At 44.4% G+C, this 16037-nt stretch overlaps 3 protein-coding genes across 3 annotated transcripts; 2 read left to right on the forward strand and 1 right to left on the reverse strand.

The window, feature by feature from the left end:
- The first annotated feature begins 93 nt into the window (after positions 1–93).
- On the forward strand, positions 94–5050 carry vps36 (vacuolar protein sorting 36 homolog). The gene is made up of 14 exons (XM_083909903.1): positions 94–252; positions 779–847; positions 956–1026; positions 1117–1231; positions 1323–1412; positions 1920–2006; positions 2401–2433; positions 2518–2595; positions 2695–2829; positions 2906–2971; positions 3054–3118; positions 4568–4652; positions 4746–4822; positions 4910–5050. The coding sequence occupies exons 1-14, from the start codon at positions 157–159 to the stop codon at positions 4992–4994; spliced, it is 1152 nt and encodes a 383-aa protein (XP_083766029.1). The 5' UTR covers positions 94–156; the 3' UTR covers positions 4995–5050.
- Positions 5051–7582: 2532 nt separating this feature from the next.
- Positions 7583–12643, forward strand: thsd1 (thrombospondin, type I, domain containing 1). The gene is given in 7 exon segments (XM_083909891.1): positions 7583–7642; positions 8801–9192; positions 9272–10118; positions 10995–11115; positions 11117–11413; positions 11499–11973; positions 12050–12643. Coding segments are annotated over 7 exon segments (2703 nt in total). The 5' UTR covers positions 7583–7590; the 3' UTR covers positions 12569–12643.
- Positions 12644–12963: 320 nt separating this feature from the next.
- On the reverse strand, positions 12964–15584 carry fgl1b (fibrinogen like 1B). The gene is made up of 9 exons (XM_083909904.1): positions 15536–15584; positions 15376–15456; positions 15018–15255; positions 14635–14794; positions 14456–14553; positions 14293–14381; positions 13519–13644; positions 13379–13443; positions 12964–13297 (listed from the first exon to the last, which is right to left on the reverse strand). The coding sequence occupies exons 1-9, from the start codon at positions 15539–15541 to the stop codon at positions 13117–13119; spliced, it is 1044 nt and encodes a 347-aa protein (XP_083766030.1). The 5' UTR covers positions 15542–15584; the 3' UTR covers positions 12964–13116.
- Between the last annotated feature and the right edge of the window lie 453 nt (positions 15585–16037).

The following is a 16037-nucleotide window of genomic DNA, read 5'->3' on the forward strand; positions in this document are numbered from 1 at the left end:
CTGACTTAAATTGAAGTCATATATTTTTGGGGGGGTTTATTTTACTGTTTCTGTGCAGGCAGTGTCAGGCGAAGGTTGGACAGTTTACCAGAAGTAAATATGAATTTCGTCTCAGCGGCGCAATAGAATAAGAAATAATCTGTTCTTTCTGAGATTATGGACCGTTTTTCGTGGTCAAGCGGACTCTTGGAGATAAACGAAACCTTAGTGATTCAACAACGAGGTGTGAGACTGTACGATGGCGACGATAAGGTAGAGTTTTCCTCTCTGTTAGCCAAGTTTGTAGCTTGATTCCAAACCTGCTTAAACTTCCACTCAACACTAAGAAAGTTGAGTAATACAGCAATAATAACTGTGTCGTTAAAGAGACGACAGCCTTCAGATGAGTCATAGTAGATTTTAAACACTTGATTGTTATTGTGAAGCACGATAAAATTGCGTTTTGGACAACCTCAAATGTGCATTTAAAACCCAAAAGGCATTTAATAACAATATCATAAGAATCATTTAAAAGCACCAACACTTCAATACAAGAATTTGACCTGGAAACAAATCAATGTGTACCCATGTATTGTGAAGGCTGCAATGCCGTGTGGAACCAGGAAGTAACACACTAATCAACACAGTATTATTGTACTTATTACAACACTGTTATTGCACATCAACAACTTCCTTTTGCATTTGATCGTTGTGGTTTTAGGGGCTTGAATGTGTAATGCACACTCACTACAACGTGTAGTACATGTTCACATGACATCTTTCTCCGTCATTGTATCAGGCCAAGCTGGATGTTGGAGCCGCCTTGTTGAGCACACATCGGCTGATCTGGAGGGACGTAAAGAATCATGTAAGATGGCAGGAAACACAACTGCTTACAAACATGTTTACTGCACGGATCGGTGCCAGTTTCCACTTTGTGTACCGACTCCCGTGGTAACCTCTGTGCATCTCCTAGGAATGCTGCCTGGCTATGCCCTTGTCACAGATCATCTACTTTGAAGAGCAGGCTGCAGGAATAGGGAAGAGGTCAGTTCCAAAGAACATTAAATGTGAAAAAAAATATGCAGGTGCACATTTCAATTAAGAAAATCTCAATTGGTTTCTCTTATTCTGCAGTGCAAAAATCATTATTCACCTGCATCCAAACCCTGCTAACAAGGAGCCAGGTCCTTACCAACACAGCAAGTACTCCTACATTAAGCTGTCCTTTAAAGAACATGGACAGATTGAGGTAGTTTCAAAAATAACTATGTCATTATATGCATATAGACTGGCTGTTTGATTCCTGGTGGAACTGAACTCTTGATGCCATTTGCATGCAGTTTTACAGGAGGCTAACGGAGGAAATGACCCAAAAGAGATGGGAGAGTACACCAGCCTCACAGCCCATCCCCACAGGATCTGGCACTCAGGTCTCTACTCATCTGCTCTTAAATTTTGTCTAAGATGTCAGACGTTTATTTATGGGAATTAGTTCTGCCACTGAACACTAGATATTTAACATTGTGATCCACAGGATGGCAGTGTTGTCACTTCATATTTTGTCTTTATTGTGAGCGGTTTGTTTTTTTTAACTACCTTTCAAAAATTATTCTGCATTATTAGTATTATTGTACTGTGTATCAAAATCATATTAAACTGTGTTTATCCCTCAGATTTACAGAAGCAATTTACATTTTGAGAAGGCTGATTCACTCAGTCATGAGTGCACAAATCTCTAAAACAGATTACATTACATTTGAGACAAAATGCAGCAAAATCAAAAGTGATTTTTGTCCTGGAAATTTAAAAGACTGCAGCTTGTTCGGTAAACCTTCACTGTTTGACGCCTCTTATCCTTCACAGCCTGTCATCCTATCATCAGTTCCTGGTGTGCCTCACTACATGCATGTGTTTTTCTTTCCGCTATGGTCGCGTAGACAGGAAAGACACGAGCGGTGGGGATTGTCGGCATCGAGAGGAAGATACAGGAGAGGAGGAAAGAAACAGACAAAAACATTTCAGAGGTACTATGAACTGAGAAGACTGAAATACTTGTTGATGCCACTCTAAACTGTCATTATATCAAGTATTGTAGCTTGACTGTGACGATTCTGAGAATACAGAATGGTTTCCTCTGAATGTGCCAATAAATAACCGTTGTTATTTACTGGAGCTGGTTTGAAATGGATCTGTCCACTGCTGAAGCTCATCAATCAACCATGGAATTATGTGTTGATACAAGAGCTGTTGGACGCTTTGGGAAAAGATTTACACGTATTTGACAGTTAAAGTAAACATCATTCATGATAAGGGGACAGCTTGGAACGATGTTTGAATTTCAGCTGCAGCCACGAGGTTTGTGGTTTATGTAATTGAAGATAATTCGGGACGCTGTTTGACATTTGGTCTCCTTTTCAGGCCTTCGAGGACCTCAGTAAGCTGATGGTCAAGGTAAATAACACTTCATTTGTCCTCATATTCCTTATAGTGAAGTATTTATATCACGCGTGTTTGTTTAACCGCCACAACTCACAGGCGAAGGAGATGGTGGAGCTGTCCAGGTCTATAGCCAACAAGATCAAAGACAAGCAGGGAGACATCTCCGAAGACGAGGTAAGAACACGACCAGCGGAGACGGCCACAGAAACTTACTACACACATGAAAAAGATTCATTCTCACACACTCTATCTCGGTTTTCCTTTGCTTTACAGACGATCCGTTTCAAGTCCTACCTCCTGAGCATGGGCATAGCTAACCCCGTCACGAGGGAAACGCATGGATCGGGCACACATTACCACTTGCAGCTGGCCAAGCAGCTGGGCGACATGCTACAGGCCCCTCTGGAGGTAGATGTGAACGTATGTGTGTCGTCTACACAGTGTTAAGATCATGCACGTCCTCTAAATATGCCCTTACTCTCAGGAGCGTGGCGGCATGATGGCTCTCACTGAGGTTTACTGTCTGGTCAACCGCGCGCGAGGGATGGAGGTAATGGAGTCTGTGCATCTCTTTAACGATAATATTCTGTCAATCTGTCAGACGCTGAGCTTGTTTTAACCCTTTTCTGTAGCTTTTATCTCCAGAGGATTTGCTGAACGCCTGCAAGATGTTTGAGTCACTGAAGCTGCCAGTGAGGTGAGTCACGCTTCTCAAAAACATCTTCTCATGAGCCCCAGGAGAAACAGGAGAGCCCATATTATACCCTATTACCCCAAGTTAAACTAGGTCCTGATGCCCTAATGAACATGTCTGTGTCATGCTTTAGTCAAAATATCATAAGGATGAAGCACAATAGCAGTTCAATAACCTGCCAAAACAGCCCTTTTCAGAATGCTCGGTTTTGTGCCTGGTCATTTACATGTGAATGAGACCCAGGTAAACACACATCCACTGCTTCCAGGGGAGTGTCGATCTAACCTACTATCCACAGCCATACTGTCGCCACTTATCACCTATTGTCATGCAGCGTCGTCACAACCGTCGCTCCATATACCCCATAGTAATGTCCGTTTAGCCGTTGTTACTGCGTTTCACCGTAATGCATAGAGGGACCACGATTTTGGCTTCTCGCGATCATAAAAACACTAGAATCGAAGAAAAACGATTAATGCGCCGCGTATGTAAATTCCTATGCTAGAAAAACACCTTGAATGCACCAGTGTTACTGCAGCTGCAAGTGACGTGTGTGGATCAATAATGAGGAGAGAACGTGGAAACACGAGAGAAAGGCAGCCTTTGGTTGAGAAGAAATGTAGGACAACATCTACATCTTTCTGCAGTGCTTTCAAACGCGTGCTCTTCATATTATTGATCCACACATGTCACGCGTTAACTGCAGCGGCACGTAACTGGTGCATTCAAGGTGTTTTTCTAGCATAGGAATTTACATACATGATCAACAACAAAGGGCTTGTGAAGCTTGTGAACATTTTTTTCATAAATAAAATATATCCACTGGACACACAAATCCAGTTTGTGTAAAACACTGTGCTCCGCTGTGCAGCCACTCTTCCTCCCTCGCCTGCACTCTCGTATTTCACAGGGACAAGTATGAGCTACGGTGGAGCTGTGAAGTACTCTGCCTGGCGGGGTGCCAACATTCACGGTGAAATGCTCGCTATGTCGTAATTCCGCGGGAGGTTTAAACATCGAGTGTTTTATCGCCTATACTTAGACTGGAACCACTAAAACATGACTGAGTCTTGTTTTTTCACATTTTGGGGACTGGTATGGCCCCCTGAGTCCCAAATATAAGTACTAAAATGTTATTAAGTTGGTTTTGCACAATATGGGCCCTTTAATATTATATCGAGATGCAGCCTAAACATATCGAGATAACATTTCTAAGCCATATAGGCCCGGCCTTCGGGTAAAAGCCTGCTCCATACAGGCCAGGCTCTTCCTGCCTGGCTTCCTGTTGTTGGTGGTGGTGTCCAGCCCTCTGCAGCTGTCATTTCCTGTCACAGAAACACTGACCCGTTTCCGTGCTCTGCCTTCGACTCGTCTCCTCGAACTGTGCGGAGCATTTTTTGGCTTTCATTAAAGCTCACCGTTGACCACATTATCTCTACACGTCTTGTGTAGGATGCGTGTGTTTGACAGTGGCGTGATGGTGGTGCAGCTGCAGTCTCACAGTGAAGAGGAAATGATCGCCTCAGCACTGGACAGCGTAAGCTCTCCACAGCAAAATGCTCACGTCTTACACTAAACACATATTAAAGAATCTACAGCGACACCAATTACTCTTTCTTCTCTTCTTCAGGTGACAGATAAAGGTTCCCTGACCGCAGAGGAGTTTGCAAAGCTCTTGGGTCTTTCTGTTCTTCTCTCTAAAGAACGGTACGTTAAGTCTCTCACTTTTTTGCTTCATTCATTCATTTATTGATATAGTTTTGCAGTTAGTCACTGTCCCTCCCTCATCTGCAGGTTGTTGCTGGCTGAGAAGATGGGTCACCTGTGCAGAGACGACTCTGTCGAGGGTTTGAGATTCTACCCAAACCTCTTTGAGTAGAGCGTCGGCTGTTCTTTGCGCTACACACTGAGATAAAATACAACAAAATCACTGTTTCTGCTGCCTGGTGCTTTCATGCTTTGTCTTTTATAATTATCTGTACTACAATCATTTGCTCTAATGGTCGTACAGTGTGATCTTTGGTTACATTTAAGTAAGTTAGTGAAAGATCATACAGGACATTTTTCAAAATAAAATATAAAGGAACAGCTCTTCTGTCTGATAAAGAAGTAGTTATATATGTATCATTAAAAGAACAATGGATAGATCGACGTACTTTGAACTGGTTACAGCCGGTGGAGGAATAACATAATTAAACTATGTAACTATGTCACAGCGATACAGATAATAAAACAAGTCGAGCTGAGCAGTGAACAGTGTTTCGTCTGCAGAGTAGCTTCCTGTTTTCTCTCTGGTGAAGGAGAATAAATGTCTGCAGAGCGACGGCGGATTAGATTACCCTGCCATGTGGCTCACTGACAGTAGATTCATTTAATTCGCTCGCGGGAATCGTGAGAGCTGAAGTCAGGCCACGTCTGAGAATAATCATTTGAGATTCATGCTCGGCATTAAACCTTCAGACATGCCATTCTCGTAAACGTGATATCTCAGGAATATCATTTTGACCCTAATATGCAAGAATTATTGTATATTGAAATTAATTTGACACATTATTTACTTACCTTTTGTATCCATGTAATAATTCAAGACATGTTTGTCCATGTGTCTTGTTCTCACCTGCTAAGATGGACTGATTTACTATGAGATCAAATCTTAATGTTTATTAAATGGTGACTTTGACTTTCCTCAGTTTGTGTGACTCAAAGTATGACTGTGTACATGCAGCTGTCAATCACAGCACTTAAATATAAATATGGCAACATGAACATATGACACTGACTTGACTTTTCTCCAATCACTGTGTGTTATTTCACTATTGTTTTGTAAGAAAAAAATAAACATAAGTGGTTCAAAAATGTTGTTTTGGGGGTTAAATGTGAGGTGATAACTGTTTATCATGGATCTGTATCTCAGATTAAGTGCAGATTATGAACAGCTGTATGACAGACAGGGTCACTTTAAACTGGCGCACAGTTCCTGGGGTATCATGACGCCCTGCTGGTGACTGTGCGCTAACTGCAGTGAGCGCGCGTCAGTGCCACAGTTGGTCTGACGCGTCGTGGACGCATGGAGGATCCACGGCTGCTGTGCTTTCTCTGCTCTGCCGGAACAGAGGAGAGCGTGGAGTCTGCAGGAAATGTGAGTTTGAAAAAGATTTGTTTTCTCCTTTTTTATTTATAGAACAAAGACTATAAGTTAATTCAGGACTTTTGTGCGTTTAACTTTCGCGTAAAGTATTAGAACTGACACTGCTGCGATGCGCAGGTTCTGTTCCAAATCATGTTTGGACTTCATTCCGTGTTTATTCTATATATAGATTGATATATATGTGTATTACTTTCTTTGTTTTTGTCCATAAGCTTTCAGAAAATGTGTCCATGTATTCATGGATGCAGAGGAAACAGATGGAGCATTATTAAAGTTACACAAAACTTCACTAATGTTACAAAATGCTGTAATGTTACACATGTTTGTCACTAATGTTACAGAAACTAATGACTTCTTTAATTAGTTACCAACAAAAAAATATTACAAAAACCTAAGTAACATAAAGTTGTTACCAAATATAATAACAAATGATTATTGTGAAGATTTTAACTTGTGAAACTCAAGAATCTTAAATAAGATCATCAGTTATTCACGAGGAGAATGTTTTGGCAAACATGTATTTTTCAAGTAGCTCACTTGAACCCACAACCTCCAGATAATGGAAATTTACTACAATCAACATCCTCAAAAACACTCAAGTGTCCTTGTTTTTCGACATATATTTATATATACATACATATATATATACATATATACATATATATATATATGCATACATATATATACATATATATACATACATATATATATACATACATACATATATATTCACATACATATATATACATACATACATACATACATACATACATACATACATATATATACATACATACATATATATACATATATACATACATATATATATACATATATACATACATATATATATATATAGTCCTATAGCAGATACTTTTGAGTTTTAAGTAATTCAAAATAAACCTGTAGAATAACTGGTTTAGACTCTGCATTGACAGATTAACATAATTTAAGAACAAATACAAGGTCTGCTACTTCATGGTGGTCAGTATTTCACTGTGTCTGTGTGTTTGTTTGTGTTTGTTTGTTACTGGTTACCGTTACTACACACATTCAGAAGCCGATTGTGATATAAAAACATAACAAAAACTAAAGGGGAACTCACTCCTCACCCTCTGTGAAGGCGGAGGGAAAAAGTGTAAATGTAGAAAAGTCACGACCCCAGCGTTACACTCTCACAGCTTCCTGTTTTTCATTCCTTGGAAAAGTGTCGTAGATGTTTATTTCGTGACGTTTCTCTTTCTCTTTCTTTGCAGAGGTGAGAGGTGTCGGTTGGACGAGGAACGGTCATGAGGTGTGCGACTAAACAGAGGCACAGACTTTCGGAATGCCACAGGCTGCGTCTCTGCTGCCCGTCCTGCTGGCGCTCATGGGATACGGTGAGCGTGGTTACATATATACCATACATATACTGAATGTTTGAGTCACTGATTTGTACATTTAGATCTCATCAAGTCCACAAACGAGGTAGAGGAGATGGGGTAGAAGGGGGGAAAAGGCCTGAGGAGTGAAGAGGGCGACGAACTCTCAGCCCCTTCCTTTCCCCCACACCCTCTTTGTATTGGGAGGATGTGGAGTGTTACACAATAGGATTTACGTCGTACACAGTGCACACACACACAATAGCTGTTCAAAACAATGTGCTGCCCTTCTCCTGATGTGTGCTTATTTAAATCGTGCATCACTATATGCTTCTACATCACACGTGTCAAACTCAAGGCCCGGGGGCCAGATGTGGCCCGCCATGTCATTTTATGTGGCCCCACGAGTGATTAATTGGTCTTAAAAATCTGTGTTAAAATAGGTCTATGCTGCTTTAAAGGTGAAGTAAGTAGTTTATAGTGCCATCTAGAGGAGATCACGCTCACCCCCTCCCTTCCCTGATCGCTACGGTGTCCTCATCCGGTCAAATGTCGTCCTCGTCGTCTTTCTCCGTGTCAGCAGATGAGGTTCGTGAGGCGAGGGAGAGCGCGGAGCTACCGCGGCCGTAGCAGACGAAGCGGAGAGAGTGGAGGCGGGACTTCCTGCTACAAGTAAAGAGACGCTTGATTTGTTCTCTCGCGTTTGTCCTTACAGGCTCCGGGAGAAACATGGCGTCTCGCTGCTAACAGTGGCTATGCAACCGCGGCCCGCGACCACGTTCTTTTACATGACTTTTTGAAACACTACGAAAATGAAACAAAAACTATTATACAGCGACTAGGGTCATATAAACCCATAAATACTACACAGTGTCCCTTTAAGGCGTGCATTGACCATAAACTACATTTCCCACAATGCACGGCTATTGCGTTACCCGCAAAGTGACGGCACCCCGCCACTAGATCGGAGTGTATCATTGTATACGCATCATGCGACGAGTGAAATTGAATAAGTAATAAATACAGAAAGTTATTTAGCAAAATGTTACAGAGTAGCTACCTTTATTTTGCATTATATTTGGTTACATTTAGTTACATTTATTCTTTATGACCGTTACATCTGGCCCTCAGTGAAAATGAGTTTGACAGCCCTGCTCTGCATCTTCTGTGTCGTAGCTGTTGCAGGGCTGAGTATCTGGCCCTCGCTCCACGTGGCCCTCAGTAACGCCAGTGTGTTTGTGGAGTTCAGCATCAAACCCACCAACAGCAGCAGCAGCAGCAGTGTGGGCAACACCAGCCTCTCTCTGATCAACACCGACACTAACACCACCCTCCAGACCAGGATTCTACCCAACAACCCGCTGTCAGGTCGGGTGGAGTTCGACTGCTCCTGCTTCCTGTACGCGGGGACTTTCAGGTTCCTGCTGAGGCACACCAGCACCACCGCTGTCTCTCCGGCTAACAGCACAGAGAGCACCACCTGGTGGTGGAGTTCAGAACTGCAGGTGCAGTGGCCGACCTTTCACATCGCAGTGGAGAGGGATGGAAACCGCTTAGGATCTTTTCAGGCAAGATTTTTCACTCTGCACACTTTCACTGCGCTGCAGGAAGATGTTTTATGTTTCTTCTTCTCGTGTCTCACACCAGGTCAGAATCTCCACCAGTGAGTACTTCCAGGCTTGTTCCCACGGCCTGGACTCGGCTCTCTTCCTGGAGGTCAGCTACGTGGAGCACAACCAGATCGGACGAAACAGCATCGACAAAGTCCGAGCTCGCACGCGACGCCCGGTCGAGCCCGTGCGCTCGCAGAGCGTGGCGCTGCCGTGCGCCTTCCCCTTCACGGAGAGGGACTTCATCCGCGTGGCCCTGCATTCTCCGCACGCGTCGCGGGAGGTGAAGAGCTCGGGGCCGCTCTACCCGTCGCGCGTCTTCTCCTACAAACTGCAGGTGGCCGACGCCAACGCTCACAAGAGCGGCTGCGTAGGCGCCGTGGCGGTGAAGCTGATCGCGCCGCCGTGCGTCCACGTCAGCGGGAAAGTGTTGCTGTACAAGGACGCCGCCGTCTCCGCCGGAGCAGGTGGAACGGCACCGATGGAGCCGTCGTCTCCTCCGCTGGCCTTTAACTGGCTGACGCAGGGGGAGAACGAGACCGAGTTCAACTGCTCCGTGTTCGAGCCGGGCAGGAACAAGTACTGCTTCCGCTTCGTTTTCAACTTCAGTCGCTCGCCGAGTCCGGCGCAGATGTGTTTGGTGGTTCACAGGAGAGAAGGTGAGCTCCGGTTGTGGCATTTATCTCATATGAAGCATTTATTTAACATCCGATTCCCCGCAGAGTCATGGGGGCCCTGGCAGCCGTGGACTGTGTGCAGCGTGAGCTGTGGAGATGGCGTGAGGGAACGAACACGGGAGTGTTTGCTGCCCTCGAGCGTGGGAAGGATGCAGTGCACTGGCATGGTGAAGGAACAGTCCATGTGCTCGCTGGAGGAGTGCGCTGGTTGGTGCTGGTTATTCCCTTTATATCATTGGTTCTCAAAGTGCGGCCAGTGACTGTGAGTCAAATGACGCGTTTTGCATCACAGTAGGGCAAATGTTGAAAATGGAAAACAGATTTTTTTACAACTCAGTGAAAAACTGAGGGAGGGAAGCACATTTTCTAAAAAATACTACTGCTATTCTAGCAATACAAAGCCACATTCAAATCGGTATAAGTATCCCTTTAAAGCATTGGTCCTCAAAGTGTGGCCTGCGGGCCAATGGCGGCCCGCAGAAACATTTCTGGCGGCCCCGCAATGAATTACAGTTGATAGTTTTAATCCAGGAGCTACTAAGCTTGTTAAATGTTTATTGGACATTACTGGATACAGACCAAAGAGTGTAAACTGTACAACTGTAATTACTGGATGACATAGTGACATTTTTGTCAAATTTTGGACCAAATTTTTTTTTTGAAAAAAAATATTCAAATTTGGGACGACATAGTATTGTACAACGTTTTTGTCAAATTTTGGACCAAAAACTGTTTTCCCCAAAAAAGTGTAAAATTTTGAACATAGTACAGTATGACATTTTTGTCAAATTTTGGACCAAAAATTTAAAAAAGAAAAGAAAGTCACATTTTGGATGACGTAGTATAGTATGTCGGTTTTGTCAAATTTTGGACGCCATAGTTATTACAAATGGGATTTCTTTCAGTTTTTTTTCTTTTTTTTTCCCTTTGGCGGCCCTCAGCCCAATGTTGGGTTCCTAAATTGGCCCTCAGGTATCAAAACTTTGAGAACCCCTGCTTTATATCTTCTTCTTGTCTCGACTAGAAATCATATTTGAACAAATCCAAACATGCAAACTCTATACATCTCCTCTTTGTCCACAGTTCTGCCCGGTCCTTCTCCGTCCCTCCCTCCTATAATGATCGGCGGTGCACCTCTGGGTGGCAACATGGTCGTCGTGGCCGGGATCTCCCTCTGTCTGGCTGTGATTTTCGCCACCGTCGTTGACCGTGTGGAGAAAAGTCTGCCGGACGCCTCAGTGCAGCTCGGTCCGCAGAGGCTCCGCACATTCCCCTGGGGGACGCAAGCTCTCTGACGAGGCCTCCATCTGTGGACACAGCCTCCAGAGACCCAGTCTGACGGACGGCCACGGGAAACCGGGGAGCACGGACGTGGGTATAGCCCAGAAAGACGGCCCTTTCCTGGGCAGTCAGCCTCTGCCGCAGACCGTGGTCCCACCTCTGCCACAGGACCCAGAGAGGCTGTCTCCCACAGGTCAGAAGATGCTGCCGCCTTCATTCGGGTACGTTTTCTAACATCAGTATCTTTTCCAAACACATCCTGTGCCCAGAAATGTAAATAATGATATAATAACTGTGAATGTGCAGGTACAGACTGGCTCAGCAGCAGCTGAAGGAAATGAAAAAGAAAGGCTTAAAGGAGGCCACGCAGCTCTACCACGTCTCTTCAAGCCCGGTCCACGACGTCGTGACGGAGACGTCCGCTTTACCCACCGCTTCGTCGCCCATTCCTTCTCCGGCTGGATTCACTCACTCTGCCCTGGACGACATCAACCACGGTCGTTTCCGTATCGCCGCTGCCTTTTCCGAGCCGGCGTCGCAGACTTCAGAGAGACCGAGTCCCAGAGCGGACGTCGCCTTGGCGCCTCCCGTGTCTGCGAGTTCAAAACGGCGCGACCGCACCGCCCAGTGGGTGGAGATGGTGGAGAGGAGCGGGTTAGCAGGTGACGTCCTCAATCACAAGAATCCACATTTCCGCCGGACCTCCAGCTTCAACGACAGCAAACACCAGAGTCCACAGTCGGCACAGTCCAGATACTTCAGAGAGCGCAGCATGACCCAGGTTTGATCTCCGTCTGCTCTACGTCAGCACTTTTTTTTAACAAGTTTAACAAACGCATATGCATTTTCCTTTTCAGGTGGGATCTCGGACTCTACCCGAGGGAAGCAGTTGGACCAGAGGAGGATGGGAGAGGCAGCCGTATCACAATCACCCCATCCCAGAGCACGGGCCTTCAGAGTGGACTAAACCCAGACCGACGTCCGTCAGTGAGCTCAAACACACTGGGGCGTCTCAAGAGAGGCAGAGGAGCGCCGAGCACGACAGAGGAGCTAAAGAGGGCGTCTCGGGCATCGGGGGTCCAGCCTCCGGACTTGGCGCGAACCAGCTGGGCATAGAGCGAGCGGAGCGCGCCGAGCAGAACTGGAACCGCCGCGGGCCGTCGCCCATCCAGAGGAACATCCTGGCCCGCAAGTTAAAGGAGGCTCAGTCCGGCTCCGGGGTCAAAGGTCGGCAGCGGAGCTCCACCTTCAGCGCGCCGACGCCGTCGTCGTCTGGAGACTACAGCGGCTGCAGCGCGGGATCGCCGTTTAGACTCAGCGAGGCGGAGCGGAGGGCGATGGACGTCGATGCGGCGTCGTCGTTCGTCGGCGAGTGAACTGCGATGGTTTTCCAGCACTTATATAACATATGGACGCCTGACCATGACACGCCAGCAGGGATTGTAATAACTTATTCAAAAACATACAGTACTTTAAGATGCCAAATACTTAGTCCATATAGTGGATTAAATGCAACTTTGTCATATTACAGATTTTATTGTAACATACCTATTTTTATCGTTTTCTGCCTCCAAGACAATTGGAATAGTTTTCTTTATGTAGCAACCACTGGGACAAGATTTAGCACAAAAAAAGGCAGCGTTATTGTTCTACACAACTGAATGTGATGTTTGCATTATGCTGTGACATGGTTTACCATTTCAGGAAAGTAGTTTAACGTATTTTTATACAGAATGCATGAACACGAGTGTGTAAAATGCTGTTTGTTTTATTGTTTGAATATCATATACTTTCAGTATGGAATTGTACACTCGAGTAAAGACTGTTCCATCGACACCAACAAAGGGAGAAAATAAAATATAGAGAATTTATACAAACAGTCTTTTGCCTCATTTTTTTTTTTTTTTTAAAAGAGTTTAAAGATTTAAATCCCCCCTGCTCCGCTGCCCATGGCGTCCAGAAACACCAGAGGCCGCACCTTCATGGTCGTGTGTCTCAGGGAATACCAGACGCCTCTCCAGGTGCCCCACACCACGCCGTTGTCGTACTGGTCCTTGTACTTCCCTTTGCGGTAGAACTTGCCGTTCAGGTTGGCTGCGTGACATCTGCAGGAGAATAGAGTTTTAAAAAAGTCAAACTTTTTCACAAAGAACAATAAACTGAGATGGAACAGTCCAGTGTCTCACCTGTTGAACCACCATCCCGCCTTATTCTCCTGAGCACAGCTGCCCTGAAGGTAGCGGTCATTGTCCTGTCAATCAAGTATCGCCAATTACTAGCCTATTAAAAGCCTCTTTGATCCATACATTACATGATGTGGACTGACCTGATCGCTGGTGCTGAACTGCATCCCACTGAGGCAGGACGACCACTGCTCCACCATCCCCCCACCACCGGTCAGAGCGTCTCCAGCTCTGCCGCTGTACTGACCGTAGTGAAGGCGATACTTGTCCTGGAATGGAAACCACGGTGAGTTTACTGGGTATGACTTCAGAAATACATAAATATATACATACATATACACATATATACATATACACATACACATGTATATACACACACATATACATATACATATACATATGTATATACACACACATATACATATACACACACATATATATATATATACATATATATATACACACATATATACACACACACATATATATACACACATATATACACATGGTTATACAACCCTTATACAACTTGAATATATGGAATGAAACTTGAATATATGGAATGAAACCTTGAATATATTGAATGAAACCTTGAATAAATGGAATGACACCTGAATATGTGGAATGAAACCTTAAATAAATGGAATGACACCTGAATATATGGATTGAAACCTGAATATATGGAATGAAACCTTGAATAAATGGAATGACACCTGAATATATGGATTGAAACCTGAATATATGGAATGAAACCTTGAATAAATGGAATGACACCTGAATATATGGATTGAAACCTGAATATATGGAATGAAACCTTGAATAAATCCTTGAATAAATGGAATGACACCTGAATATATGGAATGAAACCTGAATATATGGAATGAAACCTTGAATATATAATAGAGAATGTTCCTTACAGTCTCATCAGAGATCCTGAAGTTCTCATAAAAAGCATGACTTCGCTGTCCTCCCCAGTCCATGAGGTCGATCTTCACCAGGTTCTTACCTGTAGGAATCATTCAAGGTTAAATGGGATTTTCAAAATAAAAGGTTAAAGTCTTATACTTGATAATGACTGACCTTCAGAGAGCAGAGAATACATTTGTTCATTCCCCAACCAAAACTCATCATTCCACAGTTTAAAGTCACCAAATCCGTCTCTGTAGGACACCCAGTCTCTGCAACAACAGTATGATCACATGACTCCTTCAGTTTAAATCTGGACAGTCTTTCACATGTGAGGAACCAAACTAAATTACCTGTTGAAGTCAACTTTCCCATGTCGCCGTCTCTGGAACACCGTCCACCCTCCGCCGTCCTCCATGTCGCAGTAAACCAGGAACGGCTCCTGCTGAGACTTGGGCCTGACGCGGTAGAAGCCGCTCGGCGATCTCAGTCGGTCAAAGAGCTCGGAACAATCTGACGAGGACAGCGTTTACCACCATTATCACAACGTGGTGTAGAACAGGGTTCTTCAAGCCTGGTCCTGTGGAGCCACTGGTCTGCACGTTTCAGACATTTGAATCTGGTGTGTCGGAGTAAGGAAACATCTAAAACATGCAGGGCAGGGGTTTCCCCAGGACCAGGATTGAAGAACCCTGGTGTAGAAGACCCATTTTGGGCTGACATGAACGTTCCTCACCTCGGTCATGGACGATCACGCTTCCTGCAGGTGGAAGTCTCACCAGTGTCGTGTTGGAGGCGTCTGAAGCTCTGCTGATGTTTGTTTGAGGATCAGGATCAGAAGCAGGTGGAAACGGGTGGAAATACTTGTGCATCTGCAGATGTTCCACCTGCCAAGTGGTAATCAGGAGTTTGTTCTGCAGCTTCTTGATGCTGCGCTGAAGCGCCGCGACCTCTGGGCCGCACCAGTCTCTCTTCTGAGAGATGGGGGAAAGCAACGGCACAAAGTCAATACTCCGTATTTTAAAAGATATACAGCAAAAAGACTGCAGTCTTTCTAGGAATTCTTCAAAAGGAGAAACATGTGCAGCACTCACCGACACCTGTGTGGAATCAGTCGTAGGAAACCAGACCAAAGCAAACAGCAGCAGAGTTAACATCATCCTCAGATCTACAGTCTGAAATGACAAAACAAAGCATTTAATTCCACTAGAAACGAACATTAAAAGCCAAATCTGTGCATCACGACGAGCCTACCTTCATTTCACAGCGTTGTTTTCTCCAGCTCCAGTGTTCTCTCCCTCGTCCTCGCTCTTATTTATAGGCTGTGTCAGTTCTGCATGGTCCACATTAGACGATCCAGACTGAACCATCTGATCTCACACCTGGCCTCGTGGACAGGACGTGCCGACAACATCGCATTCTTCTCATACCACAAGTTTTTCTGTTCTTTTAAAATAAATATTGTTTTGTCGTTTTGGGGAAGAATAAAATAAAATGAAAACATGTGTAGGTTTGTTTGTTTTTCCAAATACTAATTTAAAGGAAGTTTATTGTTACATAATAACTCAGCCCATAATAGTCTTCAGAGATGTAAATTCTATGTTTTTTTTAAATTGTATTTTATTGCCACAAATTAAACTGGTGTGGGGGAAATACACACGAGGTAGATATACATATACATACACAACATATGTGTAACGTGCAGAGGCGATTCTAGAGTCTGTAGGGGCCCTAAGCAAAAATTCCCAGGGGGCCC

Source organism: Microchirus variegatus (genome assembly GCF_963457635.1).
Source record: "Microchirus variegatus genome assembly, chromosome: 2".
Lineage (NCBI taxonomy): Eukaryota > Metazoa > Chordata > Actinopteri > Pleuronectiformes > Soleidae > Microchirus > Microchirus variegatus.